At 41.4% G+C, this 23917-nt stretch overlaps 1 protein-coding gene across 2 annotated transcripts in view; it reads left to right on the top strand.

Annotated features, from left to right (window-relative positions):
• Nucleotides 1–13803, top strand: part of LOC147896484 (flowering locus K homology domain-like) — a 76326-nt gene extending 62523 nt beyond the window's left edge. The window contains exons 6-7 of one of the 2 annotated variants that reach the window (XM_087381366.1): nt 11034–11228; nt 13124–13803. In XM_087381366.1, the coding sequence (XP_087237492.1) occupies nt 11034–11228; nt 13124–13288 (360 nt within the window). In that variant the 3' untranslated portion in view covers nt 13289–13803. The remainder of the gene's footprint in view (nt 1–11033; nt 11229–13123) is intronic. The other variant, XM_087381365.1, reaches the window with a different exon arrangement.
• The last annotated feature ends 10114 nt before the right edge of the window (nt 13804–23917 follow it).

The raw sequence follows: 23917 nt of genomic DNA, 5'->3' as shown, positions 1-23917 counted from the left end.
TTATTGAGGGCAAATAGGCCAAAAAGAGGGCAAATTCAGAAAAGCCCCAAAATTTGCTGAAATTTTTGCAAATGTGACCCAATGTATGCAAATCTGACTCAATGTCTTGCAAATGTAACTTAATGTCCTGCAATTTGACCCAATGTACTGCAATCTAAACAAGAAATTGCAGAACAAATCCCATAAAATTTTCCAATGTCCTGCAGATCAGCAAAAGCCCGAAATTTTAGATTGAAGGTACGAAAGTACGGTGGCTGTACGGTTGATCTGTACGGTGATACCACTGTAAGTACGACCTTGTGTACGGTACGACGCACATAATAGCGCGATGTACGGATGGAGTACGGCGCAGTGTACGGTACACGTACGGAATAGCGTAGAGTACGGAGTAAAGTACGGCGCAGAGTACGGCGCATGTACAAGTGACGACGGATGTACGGCGACCCTCGATGCAGATGTACGAACGATGCACGATTTTAGTATGGCGATGCAGTGTACGACGACGCGCAGTCACTGAAGGTACAATATCCGTTGGTTGTACGGACGTCCGTACTGTTGTACGGGCAGTACGAACTAGAGGCACAGGAAGCTCTGCTCTGCTCTGATACCACTGAAGGTATGAAACGAAGAGAGAGAGTGCAGGTACAAGACGAGTCGATAGAGCAGTCATGTCAAAACTTAGATAAAAGATAACACACAAGTACAAAGTACTTGTACCTAGACCTAGGACTAAGTGTCCAAGGTGTCACATAGGACTAAGTGTCCTATGTGGCCTAAAAGGCACTAGCATTATAAGTGCCTACCCTTATGCCTAGAAGGCACATACCATGGCCTATAGGGCATCTCTAGAACCACCAGAAGATGGCCTACACAAGGTATATTGATATAGGTCTGGGATCCCCTATGATTATTTTAGAGAAGAGGAGAAGAGAAGGCGGGAATGATTTTCTAGAATCTAGTAATGGATTCACAAAGCTCTGTTTTAAACTTGGATGATTTTAAGGTCTATACTTATGATGGAAGGATGGTTTGTAGCGGTATGGGACACTATCCCAAGTGGCACAAATCTAAAAGCAATACCAATGGGCCTTATTTTTAGTAATTGGTATATGCTTAACGTCTTCCCAGATTAGTTAGACCATAGCTAAAGGACAACCAACGACAGCAAGCGATACAAAATAATAAAAGATTTATAAATCCTTTATTTGAGTAGAAAAAAAACATGGTTTATTTAAAAGTCCATATGTTTTCTCAATGCTAGAAGGTTAAATATGCATATAAATTTAAAGCCACTAACACTAATTTTACATCCTCCATAAGAAGTTGGTATGTTTCATTGCCAAGTCATCATTAGTATCAAATAAAAGTCCTATTGTAATCAAGTTCTCGCTTTCCACCATATTAGTCAACATCATCAATGCAACCTTCCACACAGTTGGGGCGTTTCCAAGGAGTCCTTGAATGGGTTATTCTACATTCCATGCATATGTAGTTGTTTAGTTCTTTTTAACTCTATTTACACTTGGAACAAAACCCATGTTTCTTTGTTACTGCAAAACATTCCTCCCCAATGATTCACTCTTACATCCCACTAGTCCAACCAGTGCAACAAATTGACCACAAATTCATGTGTTGGTGCATGAAATTTTACTAGATGGTGCAAAAAGGCATGATAATAATCTAATTCATGTCTTGCCATTTGATTTGATGTGTAACATGACCCTATTTGGACTTGTAAATCAAAAGCTATAGGGACGTAAAAACGCGCTCCCTGTTTTGGCCCAAAAGATGACATTTTCACATCCCTGTAACTTTGCAAGTTATCAAAATTTGGTTGTTTTGGCCCAAAAGATGAGTTTTGACATCCCTACATCTTTTGATTGTTAAATCCAAATGTCATAATGTTACATATCAAATCAAACATCAAGGTATGATTTAAATGAATATCATGCCTTTTGCACTATCTAAAAAAATTGTGTGCATTAGAATATGAATTTTATGAATTTTGGCCAATTTGTTGCACCAAATTTAACGCAAGGTTCCCATACTAGAAAGCAAGAAGACAGTCTATTTTTGCACAAAAAGGAGCCAAATTTAAACATCTTCTACCAGTTAATTGTGCTTGGGGGGTCACTCTTCATAAACCCATAAAGCAAGTGTGAGCTAGCAACCCAAATGGGGTCACGTTAAAATAGTCCTTAACGTTGGATCACTCAATTTCAAGAAATGTGACACATAATCCCCTTTTGAATACTTTCTACTTCAAGCAATTATTTTATGGGACAATTAGATTCTTTCATTTCTTGCTTGATTTTTGTACTGCTTCAACAAATTCTCGCTTGCTTTTCCTTCTTGCTCTACTGACCACCTTATAAGTGCCTAGATTCCAAGTTCCTTTGAGGATGCTATCTTATAGGTATTGCCATTCGAATTTGACTCTAGATTGAGAAGTATAGTCTGAGAATCATTGACCCACTTTGATATTTAAGGGTGGGAGAATGTTATGTCCATAATTGGACTAACTAGGGTGTAGGCATGACTCAACTGTCTTGGAGTCAAGGCCAAGCCACTCTGGGATCTTGGATGGGATGTAGGGTTAGAGCGTGGTCTAACTTGGGATTTGGAATAACCTAGGGTTGAGTTTAGAGCTAGCATGGATGATTTTTAGATGCCGTGGATTGAGCTAGTGTATGATAGGCTTGGCTAAGTAGAGCTAGTCTGACGTGGCTAATCTTGGAATAGCAGAGCTAAATAAGGCAAAGCGTGGACCCTTAATAAAATAAATCTACTTTGGGCGTTTAGGACTCGCTTTTAAATATAGCCAGTGATTGGCCTATAAGCATGGGTCATGGGCTTGATATCAGGGGTCCTAGGAGTGGAATCTGCTCTGGGCATAGACGTGATGGCCAGGGAGCACTAGCTAGAGGAAGGGGCATTTGGTATGGGATTGGATGGCTCTCGCGGTTGTCTAGACCTTAGGGTGGGGGTGGCTCGACATACTGAGCCTACGGCTAGGACGTGAGCTGCTAGCTTCAAACCCTTATGGATTGTTTGTGGGTCTGTCCCATGGTGCTTTGGACTCCGCTCAAAGTTGAATATTCCAAGGTCAATTAGCTACTAGACCTGGTTATGGGATATTCCAATGGTCCCGTATCAAACTATCATGAATCTTTGTAATAGGACGGCTAGGGCAGTCGATGGCAGCTTTAGCATCCACCATATACTCCTTGAATTCGATAAATCCAATTTTGAGATGTATCGCGAAGTGGGCCCATTTCTTGCGTGCACATTAAGGGAAATGGGCAAATGTAAAATGAAAGGGAGGATTCAAAAAGCAATGAAAGTGTTGCTAGTTGATGATTTTCTTTGTGTGAGTATGCAGATGGAATAGTGCACATTCGTGAAGTCAGTTAGAGGATCTGAAACCAGCCTCAACAACGTAAAGGGTGGTAGGATCCACTTAATTACAGCATACACAGTAAATTGACGAGTAATTATGCACCACATAACAAATCACAGGGGAGCTAGAGCACTCCTACTCACAAACAACGACACCGATTAGCCCCAGACGTTGGCGCTCCTTGCGGTATTTATTTAATATTCATTTGAAGCGAAGCGGCTGATTACAAAGGTCTCTGGGAAGCTGCACCACAGGCAAACCAACGCCCGCAGACTCCCCGTCTAGGCCACCTTGTAATTCCCTTCTCAACTTCAAACGGTGAATGGCATCCAATCACTAGACAATCCTGTATCCTCAGCCAGCCAAAGCATGCAACAGAGACCCCAATAGCATCCAATGTCGGAGCCACACCTGCAATCAACCTTTCTTCGCGAGGAAAGAAACCCAAATGCAATAACTAGCCAGCAACCAATCAGGGAACGGCAAAAGCAGGCAAAGACAAGCCTTCTTCTACCTAGTATCCATAGAAGAAAGGTCACGGGGGCTGGAAAACCCTAGATCCTGCAGAGAAAAGCTGATTCTGCTCTGGCAGTCCCAAGAGCAGCTTAGAAGCGAATGCCCATGCTTGGAAAGTTACCAAAATCAGCAGCAACACCCGAAAGTCTCCAGAAAACAGATCGCAATCTCTCCTGCGGGGTAGCAAATCTCAATTTTCCTGGGACAGCGTGGACAGCCTGGAAACTCTTGGAAACAAATGGCAGTTTCTTGTAGCAGCCTAGAAACAAATCGCGGTTTCCTGTAGCAGCTTGGAAACACCTGAAACAAATCGCAGTTTCCTGTAGCAGCCTGAAAACACCTGAAAATAGCTCTAGAATAGGGCGCAATCACTTGGCACAGCCCGAAGGACCTAGAAGTGAAATCACAATCTGCAAAGGACACCTTGGCTGAAATTGCAATCTGCAAAGGACACCTTGGCTGAAATCGCAATCTGCAAGAGGCTCCTAGAAGAGCATGGACCATGTAAATTAACCAAATTGCCTTTCGTACGTATCGAATGAGCTTCTTTTACTTTCAGGTGCGATTTCCTCTGGCAGGCCCTGGATGCACCGGTACTAGCCTTGGTTGATGACGATTTTCCCTGGCAGGCTCTGGAAGCTCCTGGTAAATGTTGATTTGGCTCTAGCAGCACCTGGCAGGCTCTGGTAGCTCAGAACTGATGATCGGAACTGATTTGGCCTTCTGTGTCCAAAAGAAGGCTCTCCCCCTCTTTTTTAGAACCCTCTGCTAAAATTAGGAATTTTTAATTGCACCACTCTTTTGGCCCCCCTCTGTTGCACACTTTGGCCCTAGGAATTAATTGCCTAGTAACTGGGCGCACATTCACTATTTCCAAGGGCCCACTAGGGAATTTTAATTCCCCAAGTCCCACCCCATTGCCGGACCCTCACGTCCTAGAGGCTCAAGGCAAGCGCACACAAATTACGGGAGTCGCAAATCAAAAGTCCCATAATTTCACGTCCTCGTGACAGACCCCTCTTGAAAGAAGGCAAACGTTCTCGATTGCCAAAAATTACCTGCAAAAGAAAACCAAGTGGAAACACTACAATGTTTGTTAGGCAAAAGACAAGCAAACATTCCACATACATGCATACAAGCATACATGCATTGACAAACAATATGCTCCCCACGATGTCCGATCCACCTCACATATGGCCATCCCTAAGGACCCACTGCCAGTGGTACTTCATGAGCATAGATACTCAGACAGTACTTCCCAGGGATAGTTCACGCACATAGATACTCAGACTGTACTGCCGAGGAATAGTTCATGCATGCTTTACCCACCTATGGCCATCTATTGAGACTCACACTAGGGGTACATCATGAACATCCAAAGTATCTGAGAAATCAAATCCAAATCTGAGTGGACAGCCAACCATGCCACCAACAGATCACCAGCAGTGTATATACGATTTGTAGAGCTGCAATTAACAAATACGTATAGCATTGCAAACCAAGCTACTAGTACACTTAATGTGACTAGTACACCACGTACATCGCGGCCAACGATGCACGACATAGACCACTTTCAGGAATTGTGCATCCGGAACCAAGGTCTAGGGGAATCCATTCTCTTTTTGTCAAAAAAACATGACAAAAAAGAGCATTCCCATCTTGTCGAATCCTCATGACAAGAATAACATGCATATTTTACCGAAACCTCATGGCAAAAATAGCATTCTTATTTTTGTTGAAACCTCATGACAAAAATAGCAATCTCATTTTGTCGAAACCTCATGACAAAAGAGCATCCAAAAGTAGTAGGGAAAACACCATCCTGCAAACTGTATAACGTACATCATCCATAATCAGATGCCAAAAAGAGTGACAGACTCTGCCACACAAAATTCTTTTTACAAGTACTTGTATACGGCATTATACAAAACCAGCCGTAAACAACCTGTTGTGGAATTAGGAACTCTTGCCCTTCGGAACATTTCGTGGCTGATCCGTGTCACTAGTCGGCTCCGTCCTCTTACGGTCGGGACAATCTCTAGACCGATGTCCCTTCTCTTTGCAAATAAAACATTTGCTAGCTTCACATAAAGTGCGTCGTTCCTCTGGAGACAAACGACTACGTTTAGCCTTTTTCTCTATTTTGGAAAATTGGAACCCAAATCTCTTATCGGTGTCATCTCTCTTAGATTCCTGCTTGTGTCCACCTTTGATCCCATAAGTCCTCCCTTGCATCAAAGCATATGCCGTGCTAGCGTTCTTGATAAGTTGACATATTGGAGACTTTAGTCTTCATGCATTAGTCTCTCAACTCCTTAGGCAACCTGTAACAATATTTCTCAACCTGCTTAGTGAAAGAACAAGCCGGTAGGAGCTAACGAGTAACAAAGCCACCCAAAACTTGCTGTTATACTCTTCTAAATTACGGCATTTTTTGAAATTCAGCTCATGCCAAGCAGTCATGATATCCACCTCAAAAGTCGTGGTAAGCCATGTGGCTGAAAACACCTGTTTGAAACCTACCCACGTGTTTGGTGCGGTGTTTTGCATAAGCATAGTGGTCCACCACTAAAGTGCATTCCCCTTTAGGAAACTTGCAGCTTGGCGTATTTTAGTTGACTTTGTGAAATTCCCTCCTGTGTAGGTTGCATGAAACTGCTGCAAAAAGGTCAAGGCCTTAAGTTTATCGTGCACCCCACTAAATGTCTCAAATTTCACGGCTGCACCGGCCTCTTTAAAGTCCTTCAACTTTCCTTGAGGTGCTAAATTGTCATAAACAGGTGCCTGGGCAAAAGGGACAGCAGCACTTACTCTATCTCCCACACTACCAGCATTGGGAAAAGCTGCATTATTTAAACCAGCACCCATATGTTGCATATTTCCCAAAGCAAGGTTACCTGTTGCTGCATTAGGCATACCTGTTTGCATCCCTGGGGCTGCTCCAACATTTGAGTACATCATATTCTGTCCCATGGGCTGTAAACTAGGCTGAAATCCAACTGTTTGACTGAGAGGCATACTCGAAAATTGGGCTTGTGGGCTGACCATGGCCTCAAACACCGAACCACCACCAAAAGAACCTGGTTGCATCGGGTTTGCCATAATTCCTTGCTGTCCGGAAACCATGGACTGAAAATTATTACCTTCAGTCGGCCTCGGAATAGCATTAGGTTGCTGCTGACCGTAGGGGATTTGAGAGGGCTGATCTTGAAAGCTGACATGTGGTCGCTTGCTAGCTTCAACATTCCTATCCCCATCATTAGGCTTCCTTTTCTTGGGCTGCACATCAGAATTCATCATCTTCTAGAAGCCATAAAACTCTGCATCTGTGCCTTGAATAGCTCCACATTCTCCTCATCGGTCCGATCATCCTGATGCAACATTCTGGGTCTCCTCTCTTGCACCGTGGTCATCACCTTTGAGACGTCTGCTCTTCCTCCTCTCTCTCTCCAGTAAGGCTCACAGATCTCTCTGTGTGTGACATATTTATGGAATAGTATACTGTCTTCTTCACCTAGTCTGCTGGACTTGCACCAAGCCAACCACAAGTTCCCCTCTTGAAGAAGTTAGGTGGATCCCGGCATGGAACCACTAAAACTAGCCTCAACAACGTAAAGGGTGGTAGGATCCACTTAATACAGCATATACAGTAAATTGACAAGTAAATATGCACCACAAAATAGATCACAATGAGCTAGAGCGCTCCTACTCAGAAACAAGGACACTGATTGGCCCCAAACGTTGGTGCCTCTTGCGGCATTTATTTAACATTCATTTGAAGACAAGCAGCTGATTACAAAGGTCTCTGGGAAGCTGCATCACATGCAAACCAACGCCCGCAGACTCCCCCTCCAGCCCACCCTGTAATTCCCTGCTCAACTTCAACCTATGATAGGGATAGGTGGCTTCCCCTTGGATAAGAGCCCCCCATTCAATGGTAGGGTCTCCCCTCGAAAGGATCATATCACTTTTTCCATCCTGTGCGTGAGGAAAGGCCGCCTCTTATGACGTGTTAGTCGTCATGCAGTCTGCTGGGCTTCATGTGTCGTAAGATGTCCCAAGGCGTGGTCATGTGTAAGGTAAGATCTCATTTGTTTGCACTTGTCATCATACCAAGAATTGTGAGGCATCATTCCAACTGTGGCATGTGTTGTGGATTGTGTCGTGGGAAAGGATCTAGCCGTGACATCTTGTACCACTGAGACAAGTATATGTGAGGCATTTGTGGGGTCTGCAAGGTCTACATCATCTTCCAAGTAGATCCGGAAGCTCACATGCTAGATGACTCACGTAGACTGGGTCAAGGACATGGTCAAAGTGGACCTAGACATGGCTAGGTGTGGGTGGGGCTCAGTGTCACAAGAAACATTTATAGAAACACGATTCTAGGTTTTGGTAGGCATTTTGCCTACAAACGCGTAAAAATAGTGTATTTTATGTATATTATATATACTTCAGAAATAATACTGCAGCTAGGCTTTAGCAAGGTAGGGTAGAGTAGAGGGTTTAGCATTATAGAGTAGAGGGCTTAGCAAGGGGGTAGAGGGCTTAGGTAGCAGGCCTGAGTAGAGGGCTGTAGCAGGAGATGGACTATCCTCACTCTCTCTCCTGCTCAATACTAACGGAAACCGCAAGATGAGGCACTCAGTACACAAAGTGAGGCTGTGGATGTGAGTAAAGGAATCGGAGGGAGAGAAATTTACTGGACCTTTGAAGAAGAATATATAATTGAAGGGTATGAATTCCCAGAGGCCTGAATACAATTGTATGGAGGGGCTGAAACCCTCAAATGCAAACTGGAAAGACTCAGCTAACTAGAGGAGGTGAATTCTCATTAGATCCCTGGAGAGGCTGAGGCACCCTGCTGGTCTGCTGCAGGGAAGCCTGGCTACTGCTGCTCTGAAGGCTTGAAGGCTTGAAGAAGGGATCGTAAGTGAAGGACCAAGGGGCCTGCTTTTATAGGCCCCCTTGGGCCTCAAACTGACTGAACAGGCAGCTTGCTGCCCACCGACCAGTCTGCTGCTTGTTCACCGACCTGCTGCTGATGCTGATGTGGCAGCCGACTTCCTGACGTCATTGCTGACATGGTGCCATGCTGACGTGGTTCCTTGCTGATGTGGCATGCTGTATGGGCTGCTGAGCTGCCTGCTGCCTGCGTGGCAGTCCACGTGGCTGCATGTGTGCTGACTGGGCAGCTTACGTGGCAGGCCAGCATGCCACCGGCTGAGTATGTGCGTGACAAGGGATTAGGCTGGGTAAAGAGGGCTTGGCAAGGGATTAGAGTAAGAGGGCTTAGGCTGGGTAGAGAGTAGTCTTTTGCAAGCAGCAAGGAAAGCAAGGGAGGGGCGAATTGAATTGGTACAGAAAAACAGCAGAGTGCTTCATTTTGTACCTAGGGCATTTCGCCCTAAATGCCACGTTTCGCACGTCTCTAAGAAACGTTTCTACACGTTTCGGATGCCCAAAACACGTTTTCTGGTGACAATGGTGGGGCTCCCCCTGTGGTTGGCATGGTAGCTGAGATGCTAAAGGCCAGGTAGGAGTGATCAGTGCCGAGAGTAAGGGGGGGGGGGGGGAGATGCATAGTGAAATCATGTATCTGTAGTACAAAGGTCAAGGTGCCCATCAGATAATCCACCGTACTGCCAGATAACGGCCATCTCTGGAGACCATTGTATATAATCAAGTCGTGGACAATTCCTATAGCAAGTAGATGCTGCCCATACCCTGTCACGTGTGGTGCGCTTGCTGAAAGTCTCACTATCCTAAGCTCTGCTGGGTCTAGCTCTGGTACTATGAGAGAGTATCCAGCAAGCCCACCTGCCTATCTCCTGTGCGTGCATGAAATCACCGAGCAGGAGGATGTCTCCCTGCTGGGAGAACTCTGTGAGCACACCACAATGAAGATCGGTCATGCATCCAGTAGTTTTGGACCCATATCCACGTGTCGTGCATGCTATGAACTATGAGACCCAAAAAAACAATATATCGTAGACCATAGGGGAACACACAAAGCCTCTCCTATTGACTTATTCAATACATGCCTACTGTCAATTGCTACCTGCCATGAGAACAAGATAAAAGTCGGGAACCTGATTCTGTTCTGATTCTCTCTCTCTCTCTCTCTCTCTCTCGCCCCGCGCCCCCCCCCCCCCCCCCCCAAAAAAAAAAACACCCACACACCCACCCAAAGCCTCTCCTCTTATTTTATTCAATACATGCCTACTATCAATTGCTACCCGCCATGGGAAAAAGATAGTGCTTGAGAACTCTCTCTCTCTCTCTCTCTCTCTCTCTCTCTCTCATATACTCACACACACACACTTTTTTTTTTTTTGTGAAACCAGTAACTATAAAATTAACATGAAATCAATGTACATGACACACACTCACACACACACACACACACACACTTTTTTTTTTAGTAAAATCCGTGTATTTATATTCTCATAAATTTACAAGATGGGAAGTCTCCAAAATAGAGAGTATCCCAAAGATGAGAAACATAAAAAGAAAAGCTGTATGCAAGAAGCATGGATGTCACCCTCATGGCAGGCATCATATAAGGATTGCCGCAATGAGGCTCGGAAAGATTCATATGATTTATGAATCTGGCGACCCCCCCCCCCCCCCCCCCCCCACACACACACACACACACATTTTTTTGGGGTGAAACCTCTGTCTATTAGATTAAGAAAACATTAATGTACATGGAGGATAGGCTCTAGTGCGGAGCCTATCTCAAAGAAATAAAAAACAGTGGGAAAACACATCGATCCATGCCACCCTCATGACAGCTGTCAAATATAGACTGTCAGAGTGAGGCATTGAAAAAAGCATAGGGCTGAAAAGGCTGATGACCCAAGAAGGCACGATTCCGCTGTGTTCAAAGTGTGCACAATGCCCAAAACCTGACGCAATAAAATAGAAGAGAGTTTTGGGACAGCGGAGGTGCAACTCTCTCTCTCTCTCTCTCTCTCTCTCTCACGCACGCACGCGGGCACAAAAAGAGAGAGAGAGAGAGAGAGAGAGAGAGAGATGCACACTCGCATGTTTGGGAGGGAGGTTGCATATTTGATTTTGTTCTCATTCTGAATCCAATATTGGTTGATTACAGGTGACACAACAAATGCAAATACCGTTATCCTATGCAGATGCAATTATTGGTACAGCAGGTGCAAACATAAGCTATATGCGCCGGACCAGTGGGGCCACCATCACAATACAGGAAACTAGAGGTGTCCATGGTGAAATGACTGTAGAAATTCATGGAAGTGCCACACAAGTGCAAACAGCACAACAGCTGGTCCAGGTGGCTTCTGAATTCTAAAATATATTTGAATGCTGCTTTGACATTGTATTGTATAAACTTTTGACTAGGTGCTACGTGAGCAGCTCTTTCCGGGTTTCCATTTCTTTCTGCTTTGGCTGTTCACAAAATGGGATATCACTGTTGATCTGTGACATCCAAGGCTTCTTTATGCACGGATAAGAATCATGAATGCTCAATGTTAAAAGAAGTAAATATTAGGACATTCTTATTTGTTCATACGGAAAAGTTGATATGCTTGCATTTTGTACAATTGCCTTGCTACTTCATATGTCACATTAACGGTCTTTTCAAGTAACATCCTAGACAGTTAGAACATATCAGATTTCTGATTAATATGGTTTTATACTGGTTTTATTTACCGATATGGTTACTCTGGAGCTAACTGAATCCAAAGATGATGTAAATTGCACTGACCTCCTTATGAATGTAGTTTTGTGCTACTGGTTTCGTTTACCAATAGCACTGAAATTTACTGGTCCCAAAGAAGATTCGAATTGCTTGAAAATTATGAATGTAGTTTTTGTGCTACTGGTTTCGTTTACTTGATAGCACTGAAACTAACTGGACCCAAATAAGATTCAAACTGCTAGTTTTCATGCAACTGGTTTCATTTACTCATAGCATCCAAGCTAACTGAACCCAAAGAAGCTCTGAATTACTGCTGTAGAGAATGATGAAGATGGGCCATCCAAGTGCAGAACCAGTGTAATGAAAATGGGCCATCTGTGTGCACATTCAGTATGCTCTTGCTTTCGTAAATTGAGACACAAATTGGACTCTTTTCTGAATATCTAAGAAACTGGGATCAAGAACAGGAACATCAAACCAAGGCATTGAGGAATCACAGAATTTTCCATGTTCTCAATGAGATTCAGACCCCCTAAGGGACATACAAACATTCATGATTGTCCTTAACTAATGGGTTTCAAGTATCACTTTTCACTAATCGAGAGTTTTAATGCTTTGGAAGGGCTGGTCTTTTCGCTGGAGTAATGCTGTATAACCAAGGGTGGAGTGGTGGAGATGAGTGAAAACTATCCAGACGTTTTCGGAGCTTATTATGAATATAGGAACAGCAGCTTGTTGCAGGGTTTCGTGCCAGTTTTTTTTGCAAATCCTGCTTGCTTGTTTATTACAAGTTAGACATGGTCATTTTGAGTGGTGGGATGCCCTTTTATTTTTAGGGTTTAGATTGAACTTTTGCTTGTGTTTTTTATGCCATTTTTGGAAACCCCAGTTTTTCATTGCTGTATTACACTATTGTTGATGTTTGAACATGTCTTTTATGCTGAAAACAGGAACATCAAACCAGGATTGAGGAATCACAGAATTTTCCATGTTCCCAATGAGACGCAGACCCCCTACGTTTACATTCATGATTGTCCTTAATTAATGGGTTTCAAATATGACTTTTCCCTAATCGAGAGTTTTAATGTGGATACTCTATAAGGGCTGGTCTTTTTGCTGGAGCAATGCTGTATAATTTAGGGTGGAGTGGTGGAGATGAAAAGTATCCAGACGTTTTTGAAGCTCATTATGAATATAGGAACAGCAGCTCCTTGCAGGGTTTTGTGCCAGTTTTTTTTGCAAATCCTGCTTGCATGTTTATTACAAGCTAGACATGGTGATTTTGAGTTGTGAGATGCCCTTTTATTTTATAGTGTTTATGGATTAAGCTTTGCTTGTGTTTTTTATGCCATCTTTGGAAACCCCAGTTTCAACATGCGTTTTAGGCTGAAAACATCATGCAAGTCAATGAGCTACCCATTAGTGCTGATTTACTTTCATAACAAGAATTCTTCTTACTTTCCTAACAAGAGTTGTTCTTGGCATACAGTGCTGACACTCAACTAACTTCTGGCTCCTGAATGCAGAATTTCATGGCTGGAGCTTCTGCCCCTGTCTCTTCTTACAGTTCAGTGGATCCTACATCATATACTTCTTACAATCCGCAGAGCTTATATTCAGCAACAGGTACTACGACAGGTCACTCTGCAAGTGCTTATGGATCTCCATATAGTAGTAGCTATGCCTACTAGTGCTTCAGAATCCAGTTCAAAGGAGGTGAAAGTAAAGAGGCACAAAGCCTGTCCCCTAATTATCTTCATTGTGAGGACCAAGGAAATTTTGGGCTTTTTGGCATCATTGTGTCATCACAAGCGATTTTGAAATGAACGAATTAAATGATGAATTTTACGTTCCTCTTTCCAGTTTTTTCTCCTGTACAGCAAGCATTGTCCTTGTCAGGGTTCTTTTGTGAACACCAAGTTCTTTTCTGTGCTTAAATTTATCTAACCAAATGATTGTAGTATTCTGAACTATGTATGGGTCTACAGCATTTTGGATATTATGGGATGGCCTATGCATGCCCTTCTCTTATGCTTATGTTCCCTTAACACAATCGGTATCATCCAGAAGTCTTTTCATTGTAAGTACCAAGGATGATTTAGGCTTTTTAGTCTGTCATATATGGCAAACATTGTCTTTGGTGAACACCAAGTAACAATCCTGTGTTTTATGAATTTACCTGAATTGTTATAGTTGTTGGAACTGAGTAAATGGGTTGACACCGCTGTGGATAAGTAGATGTCCTATGCATGCCATTTCCTTACATTGCTCTATTGGTATTGTCTTTGATGTTTGGGGTTTTTTTTCAAGGCCCAAGTGGAGGTCTTCTACTATTTTGTATTGTGTATCAAGGACTGTATAGAACTCTCTTACAATGTTAAGTTGAAAATTAGTGGTAACTAGAAGTCTAGAGCCAGCTGCCAAATGCTGTTAGTAGTAGAATTGATATTCTTTGAGCTTTCTTGATGAATTAAGTACATTTTATTGAATATGGTTGAGTATTGAGTTCTAAGGAGAAGATTGCAAGGGTATACTCTTAAGTAAGCAACCTAGGATTAGGGAATGGTGTGGAAGGTGGTAATAGTTAAAAGATGGAGTCATTTGTAGCTTCCAAGTAATTCAAGTACATTTTATTTGAATATTCTTGACTATGAATAAGAAATAAGTTAAAAGTCTCAAGTAAAATGTTGATGCTCTTGAGTAAATCTTGAGTATTGAGTTCTAAGGAGAAGATTGCAAGGGTATACTCTTAAGTAAGCAACCTAGGATTAGGGAATGGTGTGGAAGGTGGTAATAGTTAAAAGATGGAGTCATTTGTAGCTTCCAAGTAATTCAAGTACATTTTATTTGAATATTCTTGACTATGAATAAGAAATAAGTTAAAAGTCTCAAGTAAAATGTTGATGCTCTTGAGTAAATCTTTAAACTTTATTGGATAGATTTTAATATAAATTGAAGAGGAAGTTCAAAGGCTTGCCATAATAATATGATTTAAAAAGCAATTATCCAACATTTAATGGAAAACCTAAAAGCTTGATGTAAGTTTCCCATTTGAAATAGGATTCTTAAAATGATTAATATATATAGGTGTAAGAGACTCATCAAAGTAATATAATTTAAATAGCAACGAAACAAGATTGAATTGGAAAGTTAAGTATCAAATAGGTTAACCAACTTACATAAGATTCTTGAAATGATTTACAGTTTAGATATTTGAGAGGTAGGGTGGTTGGTACATGTAATGGTGTACCTTTGTGTCGCTTTTGATTAGCTTTCTTGGCTTATAGTCATCCAATCATAATTCGACTTTTGCTTCTATGATTGATTGCTTGCTACTAGTGTATATTGTTGCTACTTGTGAGTAGCCGTTTTAGATAATTCTTAGTTGTGCTTGGTTATATATCTCATAAACAAAAGTCAAAAAATAATTGGATAAGAGCAAATTTTTTATGACCACATTAAGTTTTTCACTTTTGAGGACATATACCCATTTGAACTTTCAAGGGTGCACATGGAAGTGAGTTCTTGCCTGAACCGTTTGTTTATCTACTTAGACCATTTTTACTTTTGAAGCCCCTTACCAATTTCAAACTTTCAAGCGTGCACAAAGAACTAAGTTCTTGCCTAAATCATTTGTTTATCTACTTAAAAGTTTTGTTTTACTTGATTGTATTTGATCCATGAAACAAAGATACATACTATATTCCCATATTTAGTTGAAATCTAGGACAATTGTTGCCAAAGGCACCTCCACATAGTATTATGATCGTGGCATAGTCTTCCCCTACTCGTAAAACTTCTTCTTGATCTTTTAGCTATGAATTATAATGGTGATGGCCACTCGGATAGCCTCATGTGACCTATAATAAATTGCGAGTCCTTAATTGGATCTCCATAAATCTTTCAATTGTAGAGTTTGTACATATTGTACTTTTGATAATGCTACCTTTAATTCTTCATTTTTTAAATATAATAGGACACTTTTCTAGCATTAAGGGCCGTGGTAATGCAAACATTTTGGTTAACAATTTGTTTCATCATTAAAGACTTGAGCGTTTTCTAGTGATTCATTGAAGCTTTAGGTGAATTTTTGGTTGATTGGATTGTCATGCATGCCTTTGCATTGTGTCTAACTATTGTGTGTCCACCTTGCTTGCCTCTTGTGCTTCATTAAGCAAGAAAAGGGAGTGGGGCATGTACTCATTACCCCCTGTTAATTGTGCATATTTCTATAACTACAGGGAATTTAAGCACCATATAATTAGGTCCCTATGTCATGGAGAAAAAGAGGGCGAATAGCTATTTTGTGTACCCTTGACAAGCGTAGATTTGATATCATTTCTCTATTGATTTGATATTTCTTTATAGTTGTATCTTGATTGTTATGTCATGCACCAAGAGAGACACGTTCAAAATATGCTCTTCCAACGGGGAAAAAATCCAAAATAGCCTTAGTTATTCCCCCCTTTTCCCCCTTTGAAAAAACATAAATAGCCATACTTATTCCCCCCCATTTTCCCCCATGACAATCCCCTAATTATTGTAGAAGCTATAGACACGAAGGTTTTAGAATTTAGCATGCTTAATTTCAATCTAGTGATCAAGCGGTTCACAAAATGAGGATCCAAGCTTTCTAAACTTTAGAATGGAAGAGTTCAACAAACTGTAGTAACAGGGTGACCCATATACACTGGAAAAAGATTTGAACAATATGGGGTTGGAGAGGCGCCCTCGTGTCTTGGTCAATCTCCAAGGGGTGACAATTCATAGACCCAGAGCCAAAGGCAAAAGAAGAGGGCAAAAATGGGATGTAACTTGTGAGTATTTATTGCTTTCAATGAAATATTTATTGTATTGTGTTCCTTTAGCATACTCAAGTAATGATTTTTTGTCTTTTTTGTTTTTAAGTTTTATTTTATTTATCGTTTTTGTTTTTGCATGCAACTTCAAAAGCATGGTACATGGCAAGATTTGGTTATATGTGACGGAAATACGAAAAGTGCATGCCTCGGTCTCTTTCTTGCAGTGTAAACATTGTGGACACAAGTTTACGAGAAGTGCTACTCACATCAAGCAACATTTTTTAGGGATTGGCAATGCTGCAAAAGCTCGTACATGCACTCCGTTTGACGTTATTCCTTTGTGCAAATCATATTTAGAAAAAGTGAAAAGAGTGGTTAATCCAACTCTAATAAGGAATGCTGGAAGTGCTCATATTAGCATTGAGGTCAATGAGACAATTGAAGGAGAAGAGATGGAGAAGACGTGAAATGTTAGAGATACTTGAGCACATAATGGGAATGCAGATCTATAAACAAACAGATCATAGGTGAGTTCCTCAGAACACTCAATGTTCCATGCCTTGGATTTGGTACGAGACTTCCCTCTTTCTTGGGACTTCCCCGTGAACTATGATTTGCCCTTTGCATTCTGAGGCTGCATCCTGCTTGTTGCCATCCATAGACTTCCGTCTAATCTCGGCCAACAAGCTATCCACAACATCATCAAACTTAAAGTATTCCACCAGGTGCAGAGTTACTGACAACTGTACGGAAGGTATCCTATGAGGATGGCAATGAATGCAAGAGAAATATTGCCTTAGTCTCTGTATTAAAATTCAGTTTCTGAGGCTAAAGTTGGCTGAAAACAATATTGAATTCATTCACATGAGAAGAAATGGAAACCCCTTCATCCTACATGCAGCTCAAACAACCTCTTCATGAGATAAACTTTATTAGAGGCAGTTTCCTTCTCATAAGTGGCACATAATTTCTTCCACAAATCTTTCGTAGTTTTCTCATTTACTACTGTGAAATAAATTGACTCTGCAAGATGAAGTCTAACAGTAGACTTTGCTAATGCATCCAACTCATTCCAATCATCCTCAGACATAGCTGCAACCTTAGCTACAATCCTTTCCAAAGGTTTAATCTACTTCTTTTGAATAAGCACATCCCTTATCTGTTCTTTCCATAGAGAAAAGTTTGTCCCATCAAACTTTTTAATGCTGATGAAAAGCTCCTTTTTAGACATGGAAGAGGATGCCATGATGCAAAATAAAGCAAAAGCCCAAATGCTAGTGCTTGCAAGGAAGAATTACACCAAATACTAGGTGCACCCAAAAATGTCTGCCACAATGGAGGGTAATATCACCGAAAACTCAAAGGCTCAAAGCATTAAAAAATGGAACTAAATCATGTGCATATACTATGCATTCATATGAGCAAATTTATGGGCATAAGCATCAATAATGGCTCATCCAAGAGAGCATAGCACTGTCAGTGCATCAACTGCAATGTGTCAAAGCTGTCCCTCAGCATAAAATAGCATCTAAGTGCTAAACGTTCATCAATAAAGCATCCCACAAGGAAATTTGGGCCTATCAATGCATCGAACAAGGATCACAGGGCATCCCAATGGCTTATAAAGCATCCATTACAACCCAATGCAAACCACAAATAAGCGCACACGCCTCAGACACTGCAACCAGAGTGATATGCATAAGGTATGTTCAAAATCATGACCTTAAGGCAATGATCGCTGCTGAAAGTAAAACCCGAGATGCCTCAAAACCACTACAATCTTTGCATACACAGCATCAATGACATGATACTAACAGATTAGCAAATGGTTGCTTCAAACTTGAGTTCCAACACACTAGTAGAAAAACGTTGAATCAGAGACATTGAGTCACAAATCCAATGAAATGATCCCAAATTCAAGAATGAAGGGGTTTTCAAACTCCCAAAGTGTAATGGACACCAAAAATAGGCAATGGTTGGCGCAGCAAGTCATTTCGAACTCTCAATCGTCGTCGAGAGGAACAGGGGAATCGTAAAAAAATATCTTTTTTGCTCTAAAACCATGTGCAGGCTTGCAAAAACCACTCAGAATAACCAAAGCAACTTTTCCAAAGGTTCCTTCTATGTCTCTATACACCAAGTAGGTAAAGTCACCCACAGAGCTTCCCACAGAATTTATTCTTCCTCCCACAGAGCTACAACAGCAGATTTTGAGCTCCATGCTCACACACATAGGCACTGGGCTCTAGGAACACATACGGGCTCAGCTAGACCACCCACAAGCATCAGATAGACCACTTGAGCTCTAATACCAGTTGAGAGTGCTCTCAACAGAAGCGGAACGGAAGAGAGAGAGAGAGAGAGAGAGAGAGAGAGAGAGAGAGAGAGAGAAGAGAGCCACAAGTTTTTGGTGGGTGCAAAACACTCTAATCTTCTATGTCATCCATATATATGTGTGTGTTTGAGTATTGTGCATAACTGGGGTTAAGGCACAGGGTCCTTTAACCCCCACATCAGCATGTAATGGGAGTGTAGATTTACAAACAAATGGGTTGCATGTCACTTTTGATGCAATACATGCCAGCCAAGTAAGCAAAAGAAAGAGGAGATCAATCATCTATGGAGGATGGTTTTCTTTGACAACAAGTGCATGAAGAGCAGTTAAGATGGGCGGAAGCATTTGAAAAAAAAGGAATACCATTCAATGAGACGAGATGTTCCATCATGCCTTGAAGTCATGCGCTAGACTAGGAATTGTTATGCCATATTATAACAAAATAAGAACGGATCATCTTGATAGAGTTAAAAAGACTGTGGAAGATTGCCTTTAAAAAAAATATCTTGGAATTTATTCCTCCATACGGGTGCACTCTTGCTTTTGATGGATGGACTAGTAAGCAAGCCTAAAAGAAAAAGTTGCAGCATATATTTTCAAAATATATAAAAGAACAATTCCCAAAATTGGTGGCATTGAGAATGTTTCTGCATTAGTAACAGATAATGCATCAAACTACAAGACCGGGGTGAGATGGTAACAGCAAAGTATCCCACAATTACATGGGTGCCTTGTGGTGCTCATACTCTAAACTTGTTGTTGAAAGATATTGGACAATTGCAATGCTACAAGATGCTAATGTGATTGTTAGTTTTATAAAGAGCCATCAATACTTGCATGCAGTATTCAGAGAGCACTCAGCGAAGACACTAAGACAATTTTATCAAACTAGATTTGCCACATCTTTTCTTGTGCTTGTTGATTGTTGGAAGTGCGCCATGCTTTAATCAAGACTGTTACTATAGACGATGGATGAACTAGCTTGAGAAGAAGCGTGAGTACACAATACCGAGTAATAGAGGTGCACATCTTGTACAGTCATCTGCATTTTGGAGAAATGTAGAAAAAAAACAAAGAAGGTGTTAAGCCATTTGTGCCTGTATTGAGAGTAGTTGACGTAGATGCCTTTGTTATGGGTAACGTATATTGGAAGATGTCCGAAGCCATACGCCAAGTTAGAGAATCTGTGCGCTTTGTAGCTAAGGAAAAGCAACAGGTCTTGCTTTTAGCTGATAAGAGATGGAAGCAAATGCACACCCCTTTGCACGGAGATGTGTTTGCGGTACATCCACAATACCAAATGCATGCTCAATCACAAAATCTAGAAGTCATAGGTAACTTTCGAGAGGTTTGTCAAAACTTGCTTCTAGGCGAGCAAGGCAAATTGGCCTATCAACAACGAGTGAAGTATACAAATCGTGAAGGTTCTTTTGGTGATCCTTGGAATCTTGATGCTATTAAGATGACCATTGCAAATACTTGGTGGAAGGAATATGGCAGAGAAACATTGGAATTGTAGCATGTTGCAACACCTGTGCTCTTTATTGCTACATCATCAGGAGCATGTGAGCAAAATTGAAGTGTATGATTTTATTCATTCAAAAAGATGCAATTGGTTAAAGCCATCAAGTGCTGCAAATTTGGTTTATTGCTTTAGAAATCTATGGCTGTTAAAGGGTTAATGTTGCGGCAAGGGTAGCAAGGGGATCTAATGCAATGAGAATTGCCGAACAATGCTTGACTATAGAAGTTGTTGCTGAGGGTGCATTTAGTGAAGAAAAGGATGAACTTGAGCTTCTTAGCGACAGCAGTTAGCGACAGCAGTGAAGTCGAAGAGATCGATGATATCGTACCGGTGTTGGCTACAATCTAGGGTGTTGTGCACAAATGTTAGGGGATGGATATGAGAATATGTCAAGTGATGAAAGATCACATACGACTGTATCCATCTCAATGATGTCTTCCTGACTTGTACGTAAGCATTTGTGGGAAATTATTGTCATTTAATTTAGGTGCATGTATGCTTTGTTGTATTCTTATAATGCTCGAGTGTCCATATTGCCTTCTTTTTTCTGAACATGTCACCTTGGAAAGAATTGTGCATTGGAGTTAATGGATCGTAACATCTTCAGAAAATTGCATTTAAATAGAGTAAATATATTTCAAGATCATCTTTACAAAATTGTGTTCCACAATCGAGATACACATGTTCACAATAGAATGTCTCATAAAATAGGTTTGTGTGAAAAAAATCTCAATGGACAAATGTGCTAGGGTCCACATCAGAAGTACCATGAGTGCCAGGTCCTGCATCCTGGCTATCCATATTGGTCAAGTCTGCAATATCAAATGTATCAACATCATCTTCTGCATCTAAGTCCCAAAATTGGTTATGTATTGCTGGAGCTACGCCTCTAGGGTGTGGACACGTGCTCGTAGTCCTCAATCTCTTTGGCTTGTCTTGCAATCTCAGCTTGCAAGTCCTTCATGGTAACACCCTATTGACTAAGAGGTATGGCCGACATAGCTATGTTGATAAGGTCATTGTGTGCCTGTGGAGTCAGTACGGGAGGCCTCTGAGATGTTGGCTCTTTCTCAACCCTTGCTTGCTTGCGCTAAGTAGGATGTCCCTTTCATGTGCCTGACAAGTGGTGTCTATCGGTCTAGTCTACACATTGATGCAAGAAATCATGTATGTACACTTGCTAGATGAAGTGCACGGGAATTTGTTGATTGTTTGGCATGTTCCCTTCAACTTCTATGAATCGCTAGAGTAGAATGTGCATAAGAGCCTTGTGTCATAGATCAGATAACTTGGGCTATGAGTACTTATTTTTAGCACACCCAATTTGAAGAAACGATGTGTTTCTTACGAACTCACTTGAACAAAGCTTGGCCACTTGTTGGAGAGATAGTGGCTCACCTTGCATGGCCCATAGGACTTGTGGCGAACAAACCTAATCCTTCCCTTTCAAGCATCTCTCACTACTCATTCAAAATTGCTTAAGCTTTAGCACAATTCAGTTGCTCATCCACATATGGCCTCTTGAGACCCTACATCATCTTGAGGTGTGTCCATAAATACCTTGGGATGCTTCTGATCGAGTACATTCTCTCCCTCTGTGCTCATTTCAATCCTAAAATGAACACTAAAAAATGACACAATTAATGCATCAAGAATGTGCAGCAATGTATAAAATAATGATAATTGCATTAAACCATATCAAATAATAGCAACATAACACTTATCATAGTAGCATGACACTTATTCAAACAAATTACTTAATTTCAAATTGCTTATTTTTTTAAAATCATAGCAACATGACACTTTTTAAATTGTAGCAATGTTAATTTCAATTTACTTATTTTTTAAAATCGTACAGTTACTTAATTTCAAATTATATACAAACAATATGAAAGTAATTTTCATGGAATGAGGACTCAATAATATACAAAAAATGATCATGTTATGAGCCATCATGTCACAAAATGTACAAGGTTGTATCACACATTTGGTAGTCTAAATCCTTAGTTGGGACTGAGTTGCAAACCACAGCTTGCTGCAATATGAAAAACACTACAAAACTTTGCTGTTGGCAGATGGTTGTCTAGGTCTATGTGCCTTCCTTGGACTGCAAGTCGTCGCAGCCACGTGATCAAAGCTTGTGCAGGACCAGTATAAGTCAGTGGTACACAAACATCTATCATCTTATATGGTGGGACATTGCGTACACATCTTGTGTAGTACTAAAGGTGGGGGATTAGTGGAAAGGCACTCCAGAGCTACATGGCAAAATCTCTGAGCAAAAGTCGTAATAGTCGTGGGCTATTACTCTTCAATGTTAGACTGTGCTTGTTGGTTCTCGTCGATGTCATCATTCCCTAATCACAAATGCCAAGATACACTTCTTCAAATGACTCTAAGAAATGAAGCATAATGTTTTGTGCATGCAAATCATTATGTAGGACATTATGTTGGTGCATGTAATGAACAGTGCATACAAGTGCACTTAGAATATAAAAACATGCTGATGGACACAGGCATTTCTACATCATCTCTTTGTCCCGCTCAAGAGGGCCTCTTTCCATCATGTCCAAGATAGGTCATCCGTCTATACAAATTATTTCCATTCCAAAACAGGATGATTATTAATAGATTAGTATCAGATACTAGACCTATAGCTCAGATGATGCCAGGGCATGTGACATCATGGCTTTCGCCAATGCTTTCGTCTGCAAATCCTCTGCTGTCCCCTAGAGTGCTTCAACACTTTGCAGGCATAAATTTATAGGGATCAAACGAGCTAATGGAAATGTGGCACATGCTAACATTGCAAGAGGCATCGGTGTCCATAGCTACTACTGATGTGAATTGAACATCCCATCATTGGAGAAGTGTGCTAATCGCTGCGACATTCTCGCTTCAATGGGTTGAGCATCTTGTTTTTCGCTTCAATGGGTCCTACTGGTGAAGGCGAGGGGGATGTGGGTGCAAATATGGATGAGTGCAAAGGAGAGGGAAACCTATCTAGATGTTTGTGGGGATGTGCAAAATGTGTGAAATCATGATGTCGCCAGTTCGAGGGTTCTGGAACATAAGTCGGGTGTGGATATGGTGATATAGGGGGTGAGGAACCATGTGCAAAAAAGGAAAGCGGTGGTTGTGGGGGATGCAATGGTTGTGGTTGTGGATGCAGGAGATGCAGTGGATGTAGGGGATGCAGCGGTTGTGGCTATGGAGGGGGGGATGCAATGGATGTAGGGGATGTAGCAGTTGTGGCTATGGAGGGAGGGATGCAATGATACTTAGGGATGCAATGGTACTTGAGGTGGTGGGTGCTGAGGACGTGGGTGCACAGCTGGAATGAAGGAAGGATGAGGTAGCTCCCTTGCCCTTGAAGGCTCACCACACATTTTTTATGTACGTGACTCTAGCTTCTATGGCGGGATGCTCCCACTTTATGTTGTAGGCAAGGATGTCTTGATTTATTTGACCAAGACATTGCCGACTCTCCAATGCAAAGTGATGCATGAAAAGAACTGAAGACTGTCTTGAAAACATCTAGAAATTGTTCACGCAATGCCCTCACTCCACCCTTAGCCATCGTTAAAAGTGATCTCAAATGATGTTCCGATCGACATTCATTAAGAGTGAGATCATGCCTTATCATCTCTCCCAAGTG

This window comes from Dipteris shenzhenensis, chromosome 11 (genome assembly GCF_047967505.1).
Source record: "Dipteris shenzhenensis isolate YYH24624 ecotype China chromosome 11, Dip_SZ_1.0, whole genome shotgun sequence".
In the NCBI taxonomy this organism is placed as follows: domain Eukaryota; kingdom Viridiplantae; phylum Streptophyta; class Polypodiopsida; order Gleicheniales; family Dipteridaceae; genus Dipteris; species Dipteris shenzhenensis.
Note: the sequence above shows the minus strand (reverse complement) of the source record. Positions and strands in the feature narration are given on the sequence as shown.